This window comes from Anopheles funestus, chromosome 3RL, assembly GCF_943734845.2.
Source record: "Anopheles funestus chromosome 3RL, idAnoFuneDA-416_04, whole genome shotgun sequence".
Lineage (NCBI taxonomy): Eukaryota > Metazoa > Arthropoda > Insecta > Diptera > Culicidae > Anopheles > Anopheles funestus.
Window position 1 is genome coordinate 28,751,085 of NC_064599.1, and position 16,440 is coordinate 28,767,524.

The 16,440-nt window shown below is 46.5% G+C and overlaps 3 protein-coding genes across 4 annotated transcripts; 1 reads left to right on the forward strand and 2 right to left on the reverse strand.

The window, feature by feature from the left end:
• Positions 1-247: 247 nt before the first annotated feature.
• LOC125767567 (uncharacterized) lies at positions 248-10,872 on the reverse strand. The gene is made up of 4 exons (XM_049434277.1): positions 9,696-10,872; positions 5,174-9,609; positions 4,273-5,099; positions 248-3,690 (listed from the first exon to the last, which is right to left on the reverse strand). Exons 2-4 carry the CDS (start codon positions 9,453-9,455, stop codon positions 2,443-2,445), a joined length of 6,357 nt encoding a protein of 2,118 aa, XP_049290234.1. The 5' UTR covers positions 9,456-9,609; positions 9,696-10,872; the 3' UTR covers positions 248-2,442.
• A 120-nt stretch (positions 10,873-10,992) lies between these two features.
• On the reverse strand, positions 10,993-13,295 carry LOC125767584 (sideroflexin-2). Of its 2 annotated transcripts, none has more exons than XM_049434309.1 (6): positions 13,160-13,295; positions 12,271-12,421; positions 12,036-12,206; positions 11,600-11,951; positions 11,387-11,526; positions 10,993-11,307 (listed from the first exon to the last, which is right to left on the reverse strand). In XM_049434309.1, the coding sequence occupies exons 2-6, from the start codon at positions 12,417-12,419 to the stop codon at positions 11,151-11,153; spliced, it is 969 nt and encodes a 322-aa protein (XP_049290266.1). In that variant the 5' UTR covers positions 12,420-12,421; positions 13,160-13,295; the 3' UTR covers positions 10,993-11,150. The 2 variants fall into 2 exon arrangements, with proteins under 2 accessions (XP_049290266.1, XP_049290267.1); XM_049434310.1 differs by lacking the exon at positions 13,160-13,295 and adding an exon at positions 13,029-13,133.
• A 1,952-nt stretch (positions 13,296-15,247) lies between these two features.
• LOC125767586 (nucleoside diphosphate kinase) lies at positions 15,248-16,088 on the forward strand. Its single transcript, XM_049434314.1, has 2 exons — positions 15,248-15,450; positions 15,602-16,088. The coding sequence occupies exons 1-2, from the start codon at positions 15,277-15,279 to the stop codon at positions 15,932-15,934; spliced, it is 507 nt and encodes a 168-aa protein (XP_049290271.1). The 5' UTR covers positions 15,248-15,276; the 3' UTR covers positions 15,935-16,088.
• The last annotated feature ends 352 nt before the right edge of the window (positions 16,089-16,440 follow it).

A 16,440-nucleotide genomic window follows, 5' to 3' on the forward strand; every position in this document is an offset into this window, starting at 1 on the left:
TACCTGAACTGAAGAAATCGTTTCCTGTACTTTTAAATTTTCTAATGAAACCGCTGAAAAAGCGTAAAGTTGTCTGGTAGTATTCTCATGACGTGACAACGCTCTCGAAGCATTGCGATTTCAATATTCTTGAATGACAGTCCCTGGATGTCGCAATGATTCGATCCTTTCCATCGCCTGCTTCTCCAACATTTGACGCAATCCGTTCCGATCAGTGCTATTAATCTAGTAGTCAATCAAACAAGGATTATTTTTTCACACATTTATTTACACACATATTGTTGTTGTTGTTGTTGCTGCTGGTGGTGGTTGATTCTTATTTTATGCTGATTCAGGTTTCTTCCTTTGCTTGGTTTTGTTTTAGCTTTTTTTTTTGGTTTACTGCTGTACTGTTATCACCGTACGTTCTGTTGTTGCATGGCCGGAGCAGTATACGTTTGGTGGCAGACAATGATGGAGTGCTTTTGAAATGGCACAAAACCACCAGTCATAAAACGAAACATAGCCAAAAAAAGTCCTTTGCCCTACCATCCTGGCGCAACATAAAAATGCTACGTAACTGCTCCGGTTCGTTTCACATGCGGCAGATCAAACGCGGCTAAACGGCTTTTCCGTTTTTTTTCTCTCTCTCTCTCTCTATCAACCACCGTTTCGCTTTATAGGCTCGGTCGTCCGGGCTGTGGTAACACCTACGGTGGCAAATTTTCAACATAAAAATAACACACATTGAGCACACCCAAAAATTGTTGTTCAAATCGATTGTACTAAATGCCGCGACAGTGTGTGTCCAGAGTGTCGCCATATATACTGTTGTGTTATAATATTTTGCCATCCTTAATGCGTTTAATTTACCCGCTAAAATTGTCCTATTTCACACACACAGGTGTACGGTAAAGAAGCTGCGGTAGGTTGAGTTCATTAAAAATAGTTCCACTATTTTGAATAGGTTGTCCATCAAGTGTGTCCCATTCGGGCTAGCAAAACGGTGGCATTGATTTGCCCCCGAAGGGGGTGGTTTTCCACCCCATTCCTGCTCTGTCTGCAATTGTTCTACACTATTATAATACTTTCCACTTTTAGTCTATCGCGCATCTGCTACTACTTACTAAAACGCTGCTAAATTTTCCGTATTCCGTATGTGCGCCATTAGATTGTTTCTGTACTTTCCATAAACGGATTTCCAATTTTGCGAAATAGAGTCCCTAATGTATGTGTGTAACTGTGTGTTTGTGTTTGATTTTTACTGTTTTTCCCTTATACTGCGCCAGAAAACAAAACACTTCACTTTATCAATGCCGTTAGTAAATATTAAAAAAAAAATCCAGCCTTTTTCCAAATTGTGTTTTTAGGATGCATTTTTGTTGTTGTTGGTTTGGGTGTCTCTCTATGGGTATAAGTATATATAAGTATAATATGAATGCGTGTGTATGCGTGTAAATGTATATAATGCTCCATCTAGGTAATAATTTAGTTTGTCCCTTATCATTAATTTAAACACATTCCCATCGCTCATACATACGCACAAACATACTTCACTTACGCTAAAACATTCATTAAGCGCGCGTTCCCTTACCCTCCCCCCGTACCCCATGCGAATTCCTTTCGCCCCGTATTTTGTCCTAATCTTATATCCCACTTATCTTTCATTGCAGTTGCAGTGTTTGTGTGTGTGCTTTGTAAAATTGTTCACCAAACCCCCCCGCCAACAAAAAAACCCATCTATAATGCATCTATTATCTATAATATTTTACCTTTGATTTTTCCCTTTTTTGTTTTGTTTTTTTTCTTGTTTTGCAATATGTAATATGTTAAGTTACCATATCTGCGCGCGCGTGAGTTTGCTTTCTCGCTTTGTCTGCTGACTAATTTCAATCCCAACATTCAGAAATTGCCTTTTCTGCACATAGTAGAGAGTAAAGGACAAACATATACATTGAATTCATAATTCCACATATAACACATTCGTACCGCACACACGCAAATAGTCATTAAATGTGCGATGATGTATCGTTACCTCACACCTCCCTCTCCCTACAATTTATAACTAGGGTTTTTATCATCCTTTGTCAATATTTTGTTGTGTTTTTCTAACTTACTCAGATCTACCGTTTACTTCTACCCACTGGGTGGTGTGTATCGTTTGAGTTTTTGCATGCCTGAACATTAGTTTGATTGTATTTTGTTTGTTTTGCTGTTTTTGTTTGTGCTGCTTTTATCATATCCATCCTTCGGTTCCCAGGTTCGTATATTCCCATTTTCGACTATATTCTCTTTGGTATCTTGCACACATTATTCCATTTTTTGCCCACCCCATTTACTGTTATGCACCCTGCGGTCATCTTCTTACTGTCACAGCAAACAGTGTTGTCGGGGGGTGTTTTGTTTTTCTTCGTTTGGATAAAGATTCAAATAGCTTTTTTCTATCGTTTGTTGGTAGCGTTTTTATATGTGTCCATCCTGGGTTAGCTTCTCCAGATACAGACACAGCGCCCGATGGATTAGCTCGTACTGTTCCGAGTTTTGCACCATGCCACCACGCTGTAGGCGCAGATTGCACACGATGCCCAAGATATCCACCTGGCCGGATTCGCGCAGTACACTACCACCGTCCCGTTGTGCACGGAATGTTCCATTACCACCACTGGTCGTGGTCAACACCGCGCTGGTCGCCGATTTTCTTCGCCCATCCGATCCATCCGGTACCGGTGGCAAGGGTAACGATTGTTCCAGCTCATCCTGCAGCTCATCCGCCACTGTTTTATGACTCTCACTGGACGGATTCGAATCGTCCCGTTTGTCATCGCTGCATGGAACCAACGGCGGTGGTGGTACCAGTTGGGTCGATTGTTTCAGCTGTTGCTGTTTGCGTTGGTGCGCCATTACGGAGAGCCGCAGCTGTCGCAGCCCGTTCAGTATCGCGATCAAACATCCCGTCCGACCGATACCGGCCGAACAGTGAATGATCGGTAGCACGGTCGGTGTGGCGGAGCTAAGGGCGGCCAGCTGTGCAGCACCGACCACCTCTTCCAGTCCCGGCGTGCCGGGTTGATTGCCCTTCAGTGAGTTATTGCTTTCCGGCCGTGGTGTATCCAGTACGTTCGATCCGAGCACATCAAGACTTAAGTCGAGCAGCACATTTATATCGTTCGGTGAACGATGATCGGGCCAGTCGGGAAACCAGTAGTGATGTGCCCGAAATGCGACCAATTCAAATGCCGAACCGTCGGCATCAGCCTCCGGCACATCAGCAGCTTTCGCACCGTAGATAACGTTCAGCGTTCGTACGGTGTAACCATTGCGCTGCTCCACACATACGTTCTGTACGAGAAAGAAGCAACTTTCGCAGCGGGTTTGCACCGTCACGGCTGGTTGGTCATCGTGCTGAGAGATTCTTGCCGCAAGGTTATCCTTTTCCCGCAAAACTTCACTCACATCCACATCGGCCGTATTGCCAAACGCGAGCCAGTCGGATTCGCTTTGGGGAAAGTAGATTGCACACTTTTGACGACCGTTTTCGACAAAGTTCGTTAGCATCACTATCTTCTGCTCCAGCCCAGCGGTTTGAAGCGACAGTCCGGCGGCCGCTGCTGTGCGGGCCACATTTTGATACACCATCAGCCAAAACTCGTAGATTGTGTTTGGCAGTGGCCCTTGAGTAGCGATGTAGCTGTTGTTTGCATAGTCAGGGCCCTAAAAAATAGAATGCAGTGCATTAACATCATATATTGATATTAGAAGAAAGAAATATGAAATGAAAGGAAGAATAGAGTTCATTTGTTCACCCTTCCTGTTCTCTCCCTTTCCTTAGGATGTTTCAATAATTTTAAACGATTTTATGTATTCTAATGACCCAAAATTCTCCCCTCCACCAATCGTTAATATGGCTGCCAACTTTTTTTAAAAATACAATAAAATCGTATAAAATATTTCATTTTGTGTAATAATCTTCTCTCTCTCTCTCATCTTGGCTTTTAACGACCTTACAAGATCACGCTGCGGCCGTTTCTGGCTTACTAGACTTATTTTTAGCGCGTAGCCGTATAGTCAGTCCTTGCTACGGGGGACGGTCCGGATGGGATTTGAACCCGGTCCTGCCGTGTGGAAGGGCGCCGTTTATCAAATGCACCACCGGGCCGTGGACCTTAAGGACTTTAACTGTTCATTTGCTAGCGCTTCAAGTGTTCCGTTAGCTATGAACAGATAAACGTTCCTCCATTTTAACAAACTGAAAATCGACTAAGATTTAATCTTCCCCATCCCAAAACCAATTACCTTAATGTAATTCGCATTGATGTACGGTTCACCGCCAGCAACTGGTGCCCTTTCCGGTTCAAGTATAACGCGCGAATGTTCATTCGGCAGTATGGTTTTGTAGCGATTCTTTGCCTGCGATCCAAACACCAACGGTTTCTCCTGATAGTTGGTAGGCAAATCCCAAAACTCCTGGTGTATCTTTAGCACCATCTTTTTGTGTTCCTCGTCGTACGACTCATCGTCACAAACGGGTGGATGATGCAGACTGTCACTGTGAAGCAACATCATTTTAGTACTGGGCGCCTCCACCACCTGTACCGTTCCATCCAACTGCGTGCGTTCCTTCTTCCCGTCTTCGGGTGCCTCCTTCGAATGGGTACGCTGCTGCCGGAACGCTTCCTGTGCACCAGCAGCAGCAGAAGCAACCATTTTGCGGTACGTTTTGCTAAAGAAATTGTGCAACTTCCGTAGGTACGCTATCGTCAGTACGTTCGATGCATTCTGCAGGAACTGTATGTTTGCGAGATAGATCTTAAAATCTTCACTGGTCGTTTGTGGGCTGAGCGGTTTGGTCGAGATGTTGCGTACGTTCGAGTTGCTGATGCTTAAGTTACCCGCCTTCAGTGCTAGCCCGTTACCATCGCAACAACCGCTACCGTCTAGTGTGCCGGTACAGCAACAGCAGCAGCAGCAACAACCGCAACAGCAGTTGTACAGCGAACCGGTACCGAGTGCGGACAGATTATTGGCCGACGACGTTGACGTAACGGTGGACGGATCCTTCTGGAACAGCCCGCGGTGGATAGAAAGTTTGTTCTGATGCTCTTTAAAATTTTCCGACGATCCTGTTACCGGTAGTAAGAAAATGTGTGAGAATAAAACAATTCGTTTCTTCATTCAGCTTCAAACATGTACTTACCATAATGATGGCGCTCATCAAAAGACGATTGGCAACTGCGCTGTTGGTAGGTACTGACGGACATTAACTTTCCATCCCCTTCCAGCTGGGTGCGCTCGCTCCCACCGTGACCATGGTGATGCTGTCTACCGTCACCCATCATCATCTCACACCCCTGCAAACTCTGTTCGCGTGCATTGAGGTTGTGTAAACTATCCGAACTGCGGAACTTCCGCTGCCGACTGTTGCCGCGCGAATTTTCGTGATGTCCTGGACCACCACCGTGATGATGCTGATCCATCGAGGTGTGTCCCGAACTCACCGTAAGTCGACCGTACGTACACGCGCGGCCACTATTCCCGGTTTCGTTTGCACCGAGCATGTCCGATTGGGCCGCCGCACCGTCATGCCCGGAAAAGGAAGCATCAACACTGCTACCGAACCGTCGCAACTCACCGCCTACTCGATGGTGTGTACTATGATGCCCACCAATACCATGCTGCCCGTGATGACCATGGTGCTGGTGATGGTGACCATGGTGCTGGTGATGGTGATGCTGATGATGATGATGATGATCGTTATCTCCATTACCATCCAGTTCGTCCTCCTCCAGCATCATACCGGACGGTGCCGGTTCGTTCTGTGTGTGCGTTGTCAGTAGACTGTTCAGGCTACAGATCGAACCGCGCAAATTACAGTTCGAAACGGACAGTGTGCGTTGGTTCACGTTGATTAGCGTTAAGCTAGCGTTCGAGTTGCGCCGCTCGAGTAAACTTTTGCGCGATCCGGCCAACCGTACCATCGACGAGGACGGTAACTGCTGGTGCTGCTGATGATGATAGCCACCACCACCGAGCGTACCGAGTGTGACCGCATGGTTCGTACCAGTGTTGAGCGAATTGTGACTACTGAACCGATTCAGCCCAAAGCTAGAACCAACTCCACCGGCTCCTCCACCTCCTCCTCCACCACCACCGCCGCCGCCGCCGGCACCAGTTCCAACACTTGATCGGAGATTTAGCGTAAGGCTCGTGTTGGAGCCACGCCTTTGCAGGAGATTCTTTTTGTTAGTGTTGGAATTATTGTTGTTGTTCACGTTGGTGGTACTGTTGGCGCTACCATCGCCGGTGCAGGACGAGCCGGCCGGTGTTGGTTGCTGCTGCGGGGACGCTTGATGGCATTGTACGCGTACCGGTGGTTCCACCGGGTGTGGCTGATACAGCTGCGTGTGTGATTGTACCTGGTGCAGGTTTTTATACGAACCACGGTACAGACTACAGCTAGACGAGGTCAGATCAACACTTCCCCCACGATTGTACACGTCCAGGTTAAGGGTGAGACTGTGGTTGGAACCACGGCGCTGCAATATACTTGACCGGCCACTAGTCGGAACGGATGTTTTTGTCCCTTCCTCGGCTTTTTCCTTATCGGAAGGTGATTGTGATTGTGGCGTAACCGTACCATCGCAGCCGGCAATCGCTTTCAACCCTAGTGGGGATTTCTTATCCTTCCGATTACCATTCGCTGGTGCACCGTCGCCCGCAAGTGCCGTCGAGGAGGAAGAGGAACTTGTCGGTCCCGCATGATGGTAGGAGGGTTTCAGTTTTGATTGTCCACTCGCGTGGTGCTGCTGCTGATGATGATAGTAATGATGATTTACCGCCGTCCGATACTGGTATCGTTTCGGGGTTGTTGGCACGGAAACGGAAGACACCCGTCGGGGTTGCTGCAGCTGTCCGGTTGTTTGCTGGGTTGTGTAAAATTGTTGCTGCTGCTGTTGGTGCTGCTGATGGAATTGAAATTGTCCATACTGTTGCTGCTGCTGCTGCTGGTGCTGCTGTTGGGATTGTGAATGAAGGTAGCTGTGCATGGACATACCCTGTCCAGTTGTCGGTTGTGCGATACTCATGATATGGCTCATCCCACCGCCACAGCTTACGGAACCGAAAGCACTGCTAGACACACCACCACCGGTACCGTACTGATTCGATACCTTTAGCTTGTCCGAATCGAGCGAACTTGCCTTCTGCTTAGACTGTGACAGGGTCGGTGTTTTTGGAACCGGTGGTAACGCAACCGTATGGGTGCTATTGCTGTTGTTGTTGTTGTTGTTGTTATTGTCCTCATGTTCCACCCCGTACAGTACCTCGTCGTACTCCTCGTCATCCGTTTCATCTTCATCGTCACCGTAATCGAAGTACTCGAAGTAAAACTGCTCATTGCTGTCCTCTAGATGGTGGTGGTGTATGGTTTGCGGTAACTGTGCTTGTTGCTGCGTGCTCATCGTTGGATTCGAAACCGACCCGGTAACGGTGACCGTTTTCACGATTGGCTTTGCAACCGAACCGGTCGATTGTGAGGCGGCCGGCGGTGGTGGCCGGGTGTGTGATTGTACCGTACCAATGCCGGACCCCGGCATGGGCGGGATGTTCAGTCGAAGGTTTAAGATGTTCCGTACACGTTTGGCCCGTGCCGCACACCGTTTGGCATTCGCTTGTTCATCCTCGTCCTCAGTCTCATGGTGTGCGGATGCGTTCGCTTTATCGTGTTCGCTCGGCTTACGCTCATACTCCTCCTCATCGTCGTCATCTTCATCGTCATCATCGTCGTCATCGATGACGCTATCGAACCCGCCGGACCGATGTGCCGCCATCCCGACCAACTCCTGCACGGGAATGGTGGAGCTAAGATTTTCCTCCACCAGCCGCGCACCTTCCGAATCGAGTGAAATCGATTTAAGCCTCACACGCCGGTTAGCCATCGGTGCACAGATACGTGCCTTCTCCTTCGCTCCGACCGGTGCGCTCTCTTCTGCACGTTCGATTTTGGGTGGTTCCGGTTTTATCGGTGGAGCAGGTGGCAATGGCATCGAACCCGGTGATGGTGCCAACACTGACACCTTTGGCCCGTCACGCATTTCCATCCTTCTCACGGGATCGTTTTCTTCCTCCTGCTCCTCGGTGCGTGCATCGACGGCCGGTGGTGTGGAACAGGTGTCCTTACCACTGTGCCGTTTCGGCAGCGTGCGCGGTGTCGGTGTAAAATCGTCCACATCCGGAAAGCGAAAGTAGGTGGCGGTCTGCACGGTAAACGAGTGTATCGAGCGGGGTGAAAAGCCAAACCGTGCTGCGGCCGCCATTGATTCTGCGGCGGACAGGGGACCACTAACGCTACCACCACCGCATTCGGTTGGACCCTTGGTTGGGGTTGCATTATTGTCGGTGGTTGCGGCGGACGTGGACAGTGATGATGCTGAGGATGGTGTCAGTAGCTGGATGTAGGTTGTGGGTGATCCGTTACCTGGTGTTCCGGGCTGGCCGAATACGGACTGTTGTTCTGCCACTGTTTGCCTTTTCAGCACGTTGCGTTGTCCGACCGGTTGCTGTTCTTCGCCCTGGTCGGATGGTACAAGCTGTACACAGTTTTCCTTATCGTCGATCGTTAGGTGTTCGGTGTCACGTTCACTGTTAGCGGTGGCAGTGTCGATCACGGTTGCCCCGATCGACGCACTCATGTTTACCGTTGCCACTGGCAACGGTACACTAACGGCCGGCAGCCGTTTATTCGCTTTCGGCGTCTCTCGGTGTCTCTTATCGGACAGGCTTAAATGCTGCTCGACACGGCGCCGACCACCACCAACGCTGTCAGCACCGTTTACCGCAATACAGGTCGTCGGTACCGGTTTAACTAATGCGCTCGGCTCCAGCAGTACGATCGGTGGTGATGGTGGGGTGGGTGGTGTTTTAATCAACTTTAGCTTACTTCCACTTCCGGAACACTTGATCCCACTGCACTGTTGCACCTGCAGTTGTTGCACATAGTCCGCAGAGCGTAGTAGTAGATCGTGTCTGTCGGCGCGCTGTTCTCGGAAGAGATGCAACTTTGCCCGCAGCCCTAACACAAGCACGACAAACAGTAACGTACCGATTACGGCAACCGTTACCAGCACACCGAGCAGCAAAATGTCGGAAAGTTCGGTTAAACCGTACCACGGGACGCGCGTTACTCCGCCACCGCCGAGAAGCTGCTGCTGGACGGGAAGCGTTTCCGCAGTGTTCCGTTGAACGGGCCCGAAGCCGGCAGTAGCCGGTGATAGTGGGTTGCGCGGAAAGGAAATCGAATGCTGTTCGCGTCCGGAAGATTCGTCTACGCCTGAGCGCACCAGGAGCGCCTGGTTTTCACTGTAACTATCATACACGGTTGTCGGTGATGCTGCTAACAAATCCACCAGCGATGCGCTTACAATCAGAACCACCAATCGCAGCAATCGTTGCGTGCCACACTGTACAATCGCATGCAGCATTTTCCCTATCGCAGAAGGTTCCACGCTGAAGGAACAACGGTACAGTTTGCCGTGTCATATGCTGATGCTGTTGTATCATAGTAGGCTGGAACATGGCTGGAGAGGAAACGGTTACATACGGCCAGTGGCACAAACTGAAGCTGTGCAGGTAATCCTAAAATAGAAATAAAAGTTGTTTTTTTCAACATCAACGCCTATCGGGGCGATCAGGGTACCGGGGTATGAAACGTGAAAGTTTACCATCATTATTCATTGCTGATTTGGTGGGTTGAAAGTCATTCATTTTCAATACAAAACTAAACAGATTCGCTCGTAACGGGTGTAGGTCAGTATTTCATGTTTACCCTTCTGGTGTTTCTTCCCCGTGGGTCAGCCCTGGGCAGCTCTTACACTATTTGTTTGGCATCAATTCAACACTTGTGCTGGTTGCTGTTTGGGTGTCTCACACGCAAACGAGACGGTAGTGTGTTGCTTAATATTCGCGTCACCACCTCAATTCCTTCACCGTGTTTTGCGACCTGCGACTGACCTCTCACCTTACATTTATGATTTCCTTTATCCCTCCCTTAGCTTGTGTCAAAGATTCGCCAACTTTACAGCAATAAAATATTGTTCATTCGTTTTTGTTCCGCGCAGGGACTGCCTCGCCCTCGATAAAGCTGGTCACATATTCCGGAGCAGCAATGATTCGTTGGTGTATCGTGTTGTTTTCTCACGATCTAGCACAACCACCAAATCTTAAAACTCCAACCACAATTGCCACATCAATAAGCTGATTGCGTTAGTTCACACTTAAATTCACTGGAGAAGCTGTGGGAAAGGGATTTTCACACGCAGCAGCATCCGTTTCTTCGCCGTTGTCCATTCTTTGCGATGCACACCTACCCAGCGGTGAAAAACATTTTGCACGGGCACTGGGGATATAGTTCGTACGACAAGTTGACTTTGTATGGTGCTCACAAAATGCACGAACGCAAACCACTTTTACTTCTGCCGTTCATTTCACACGCAATGCATCTGCAGGAAGGGTATTGTTTCGGGTAAAATATAGTGCACTCTAGAAGGAATTGTTTGTATATTCGTTAAACTCTTGTAAATCAGTGATGTGCGTGTAAAAAGGGAGATGTAATTTATTATTTCTGGAACGCGAATCTTTCTTCGCACTACGAACAAGTTGGACATATACAATTTCCATACACACACAATCATCTGTCAAAGTGGGAAGAATATTTTCACAGGCGAGCAAGCACAATGGGTGTGCTGATGGTACAGTTGCAATGATAGGTTGATGGTAAAATATTTTTCAGTTATTTTTTCAAACAAACTTGGAAATGAAACAATAAAAAACAATAGAAAACTGATGCAGGTGGTACATTTATCGAACAACTGCGGAATATTATGGGATACGATTTTGAAAGGCAACGTGTTTGGAACATTTTAAATGCTGATTGTTAAATTTAAATGACTAACCGCCGCCGTAGGAAGCAGTTAAATGGTATACAACAGCGAGTTCAAATAACAAACAACAGCAATCAAATTCAACGATCTACCAGGTGACGATTACTTTATTGTATCCTGTACTGCATTAGATGCCTTTCGAACCCGCCGACTGCGGTGAGGGTATATGAGTGTAAAACAAGTCTTCTTGTTTTGCAGCGGCTAGTAGCGATTGCCAGCTGGATGGCAAGCGTTTGCTTACAGTCCCTTGTTAAAGTACACAAGCTCAGGTATGCGATCGGTTTTCTTGCTCATTTCATCGTAGAACTTTGGCTCGACCAGCTTCATCACGCTCGTGCTCAGCTCAGCTTTTTGCGGAAACAATGCGCATGCCGTCGGAACCATCACCGTTAAGCTGGTTTTGAGAAGAAAAAAATAACAAGAATCAATTTAGATTAAAGCTCTATCATAATGTACCGGAGGGCTATACTTACAAACAACCAACGACCAAAACTTGGAATGGTGCGTGAAGAATCGCCATACGACGGAATGATGGATATTGCTCCAATCGTTCCATGATCACGGGCAAAATTAACATTCCTGGTGCGCACATGGCAATGCGAGAAAATATTACCTGCAAAAAAAAGGTACGAAGCGCATACAGTAACAGCCACTAACAAATAGAATAGAATTCCTTTTTGACTCACCTGTGCAATGCCTTTACCGGCGGCCAATCTACTCGAACCGACCACATTACCATTCTCATCTTCGATACCAATGCCGTGAATAAGTTCGTTCTGCCGCATGAGAGGTATGTTGATACAGTTAGCTGCCGCTACCGCCACAAATGGAACGTAACGCTGGAACAGTGGAGTGGCTCGCTTTTGCAGGTAAGCTTTATAGCCGACTGCGGCCACAAGGGCGGACGTTGTTGCTGAAACGTAGGCCACCGCTAACTGCGTGGTTGAGAGGGACGAGTTTGCGTTACGGTTCGTGTAGTTAACCAGCGCATTAAAGGATTGATTAACCCATTGCCAGAATACTACTCCGGTAGTCGTTCTAAAAGCAGAATAGTGTGAAGTAGAGCAAATCAGCAAAACACATTATTTAACCGATCGGTTCGTGTGTTTTTTTTTGTCATACTTGTACCACTGAAGCATTGCCCCGGTAATCGCCATACCGCCCGGCATTTGAAAACTCATCCGGCCGAACACATTCTGCTTCTCACCACTATCTGGGTGGAAAGCGCTTTCGTACAGCTTTTTTGCATAATGTATCTGATCGATCGTCGTGTTTTGAGGTATTGTGCCAGCCCTGTGGAACATAAAAAAAAATAATCCTTTATCAAAAATGCACCATTCTCACCGTGCGTACTTACTTTACAGTTAAATACAACTCTTTGGCGCGATCTAGCTCATCGTCGGTGGCAAAACATGTGCGCGGATCAGTTATCCAGAAGTAGTGCTTCAGCCGGCCAGTAAAAGTGCTCAAATCCCACAGTGGCTGGACAATATCAATGTTGGACATGGCTAGAAAAGATAAAACGATACAAATGCATCGATGAAAATCACATGTTCTGCTCTCTCTCATCACACCACTGTTGCAACAATGTATATTCTTGGCTACAACATTTCCGCCAAGATCATCACCAACGAATGCCCAACATTGTTGGTGAGAGTTACATAATCCAAACCACCCTCACCAGGATGTTATTACATGTAAAAGCTCCTTTTATTGATTATGAAATCATTTTTCTCCATTTGATTGTGAAAATGAGTTTCCAAATTTTTATTATTAGAATGGGAAAACCCATTCACAACCAACAACAGGGTCACAAAAATATTAATACGCTGAACACCTCGTTGACCCCAAAATTAGCACTTCCTGCATAACAGGTATGGCTAGGTCACAAACTGGCATGTACTAACTAGGAATCCTTGGCTGCTATTAGTCTCTTGTTTCTTCCGAAGATTACCAGAACAGTTACTAATGCTCGTATTCTCTTCAAATAAATCAGGACACATGTTGGGGAATGATTTTTCGGTAGTATTTGCTTAGTTTTCATAATATATGCCATTTGTTTAAACAAAAAATATGATTTTAAAAATCCTCAACTAGTACAAAAAGCACAAGAACCTTTTTTGTTTAGGAAGCTTTAAACAAGTCCTATTTTCAACTTCATTCACTGGTAAAAGATTCTAGACACTATCACACAACATATAATGCCATTCAAGGGTATATGCTTTCACAATTTCATATAACTTTACCGATTTTAATGAGACGTTCACGAATTTGCGCTCCGCCCCAATGCACCACAAAAATACACACACACGAACTGCTGTGTTTGTCAGTGCCAGCCGGTGCATCCAGTGGAAAATTCGTTTGGATGCACCTTCAAGATTTGTATATAGAGAGAGCGGCCCAGGTGTGACCATTTTTGACACATGCATTTTATGTTTGTAAACATACCAACATCAAATGGCCGTTGTGCAAATGGTTTCATTTGTTGCACAATTTTTTATATGTTCGTTTGTTAATTTACATCCTTGTGATAACACAAATCATACAAAAGGTTCATCTTCTTCTGATTTAAAGACCTTGGAGGTCATGCCGGCCATTTCTGGCTTTATAGACTTAAGCCAAGAACACATGATGCATACTTGTATGCGGCGACAACTGACAGCTCCAAATTTTTTTGATTTCTCGTCGCCGGCTCGTAACCCATATATCTGGGTTACGAGCTGGCGACGCGGTGACGTTCGGCTATCGCCAGAGTTTATACCTTTATAAGTTGGGGAGTTGAATCACAGCGATGCGAGGGTAACTCCTGGTTTTAAATTTTAGCCGTTATGTATCCGAATTATTTTTTTTTTTGCTTAGCAATGCGGTATTCAAGGGGGTATAACGTTTGGAAAAATTTATATAGATGTAAACTGTTGACTTTGAACAATACACATACTGAATAGTCCTGTACTTATCAACTGCTGCGTACTGCGGGATCTTGCTGTATATTCTGCATGCATAATAATGTTTGATTTTAGCTACGCAAGAATGTTTAAATCACGATTTAATGGTGCTTCTTCTCCTTCTTGGCGTAACGACCTCTGAGGTCATGCCGACCATTTCTGGCTTGCGAGACTTATTTTACTACGTAGCTGAATATTCCTTATCAGCCCTTGCTACAGGGTAACGGTCCGGAAGGGATTTGATCCCTGGTCCTGCCGTGTGGATCGGCGCCGTTTATCACATACAACAACGGGCCGATTTAATGGTGCTGAATGTGTTAAATTTTGTTTAACTAATAATTTGCAACATAATTATTGAAAATCGATTTAAAAAATCGATACCATCATCGAATCCATGAACACCATTATAAACACAACGAAACTTCTTTTGATACATCGTTCATGTCTGCGTCTGCGACACCCCCCACACGATAGCTACAGCTACACGAGCGACGCCTCGCCAAGAACAAAAGAAATTCCTAGAAAAACGGTAGCTGTCAGTTGTCGCCGCATACAAGTATGCATCATGTGTTCTTGGCTTTAGGCAGCGCGCTGTGAACAGCCAAACAAACCAGGCAAACACGACACTGTTCGAAAGGTGCTCTGCCAATTGTCGCACAGAACTGTCACTCCATCGACAATTTCAATGCCTATTACTGTCGCTAAGCAGTCTTACCTCGTTTTATTCCAATTGCGGTGAGTTTATGTATGCTAAAAATCTGAAATTCTCTGTTCCACAACAACTATTAACAAAGCAATCCAGCACACAAACCGCTTCGGTGCTATTTGACAAGGTATAGAGAATTTCAAGGTGTGACACAGACATGCAAGACAAAATCAAACTGTTTTGTTCTATGTCGTGTTTGTCTGTTTTGTTCTATGCAGGTTGACAGAGCACCTCCAAATGATTGCTTGGGTTTGTTCTTGTGGTTTTGTCTGGTTTGTCTTGTTCGAGAAGTGACAGCGCGCTGCCTTATTTTTACCACGTAGCCGAATAGTGGATAGTCCAGTTGAAATTTGGTAGCCGGTCTTGTTGTGTGGAACCGACACCGTTTATCACATACACCACCGAGTCGCCTCAAAAAGATAAAGGAAAAAACAAACCAAAGCTTGAAGATTGTTGTCAGATTACATGCAATATAATGAAACCTTCTTTAACCGTTCAGCAACATTTCTGTTCTACTATTTTGCCTGTGTATTACATCAAACTTTGCCAAACTGAAGAATTCTATTTATTTTTCAAATTACAACTCTGTGTGACCAAGGTGAACAGAGACTGGTTATGTCACGCAGGTGTCATGCCAGCTCTGACATCGGTGCTGTCAGGCTATTTTTAACTGCCCATTCTGTTCCCTGCATATAAAGAGCGAGCTTTTTGTATGATCGCTTCACTTCTTGCATTTTTCTCGTTGTTCTCGTCCGCGATGGCTGCTAACAAGGAACGTACTTTCATCATGATTAAGCCGGACGGAGTCCAGCGTGGGCTCGTCGGTACCATCATCCAGCGGTTCGAAGCCAAGGGCTTCAAGCTCGTCGCGATGAAGTTCATGTGGGTAAGTGGCAAAACCCTTTCATCCGAGCTGCGCCGGTCCCTACTCGGTCCGGCACTGCGTGACCATAACCTAGAAGCGTGTGGAAAAACGTGTTCTTTGACCTAATTGCCTTTCGAGTAATGCAAAATATCGATCTTTCTTCGTAACACAGCCATCGAAGGATTTGCTTGAGAAGCACTACGCCGATCTATCGGCGCGTCCCTTCTTCCCCGGTCTCGTTTCGTACATGAGCTCCGGCCCGGTTGTACCGATGGTCTTCGAAGGCCTGAACGCCGTGAAGACCGGTCGCAAGATGCTGGGAGCCACCAACCCGGCCGACTCCGAGCCTGGTACCATCCGTGGTGATCTGTGCGTCCAGGTAGGCCGCAACATCATCCACGGTTCGGACGCCGTCGAATCGGCCAACAAGGAGATCGCCCTGTGGTTCAAGGATGAGGAACTGGTGTCCTGGACTCCGGCCGCCGAAGGATGGGTGTACGAATAAGCATATGTTGTGTATGGCAGCAGGAAACAAGCATTTACTGCGAGTATGAAGATATTCCGTTTTATCGTAAATATTATTATGTTGTCGTCACTAGCTTAAAAGTGCGTCGTCTTGCAGAGAGAACGAAGAATAAATGCTAGAACTGTGAAAAATATCCGGATTACATGTTTGACCTTGGCAAGAAATGCACCTTCCGAAAGCTGTCGGGGTCATGTAAAAGATAACCTTTTCTTCGATCGTGAATTGTTCCTCCAGAAGGCAATTAACCCACTAGTTTGCCTACGTGGCCATCCTACGGCACTCGATTGCATGATTGCAACGATTGCGTTAAGTGTGCGTGTCCTGTAATCGGAAAGCGATCAATAGTGTCGACAAAACAATCTATAGAAAGAATGCAGAGTCGATAACAACATAGAGGAGCATCATCTGTTCACCAACGCAAAACAGTTATTATTTACATTGGAGGTCAATTTCTATGCGACAAAACATGAGCCAACGGAGGTACT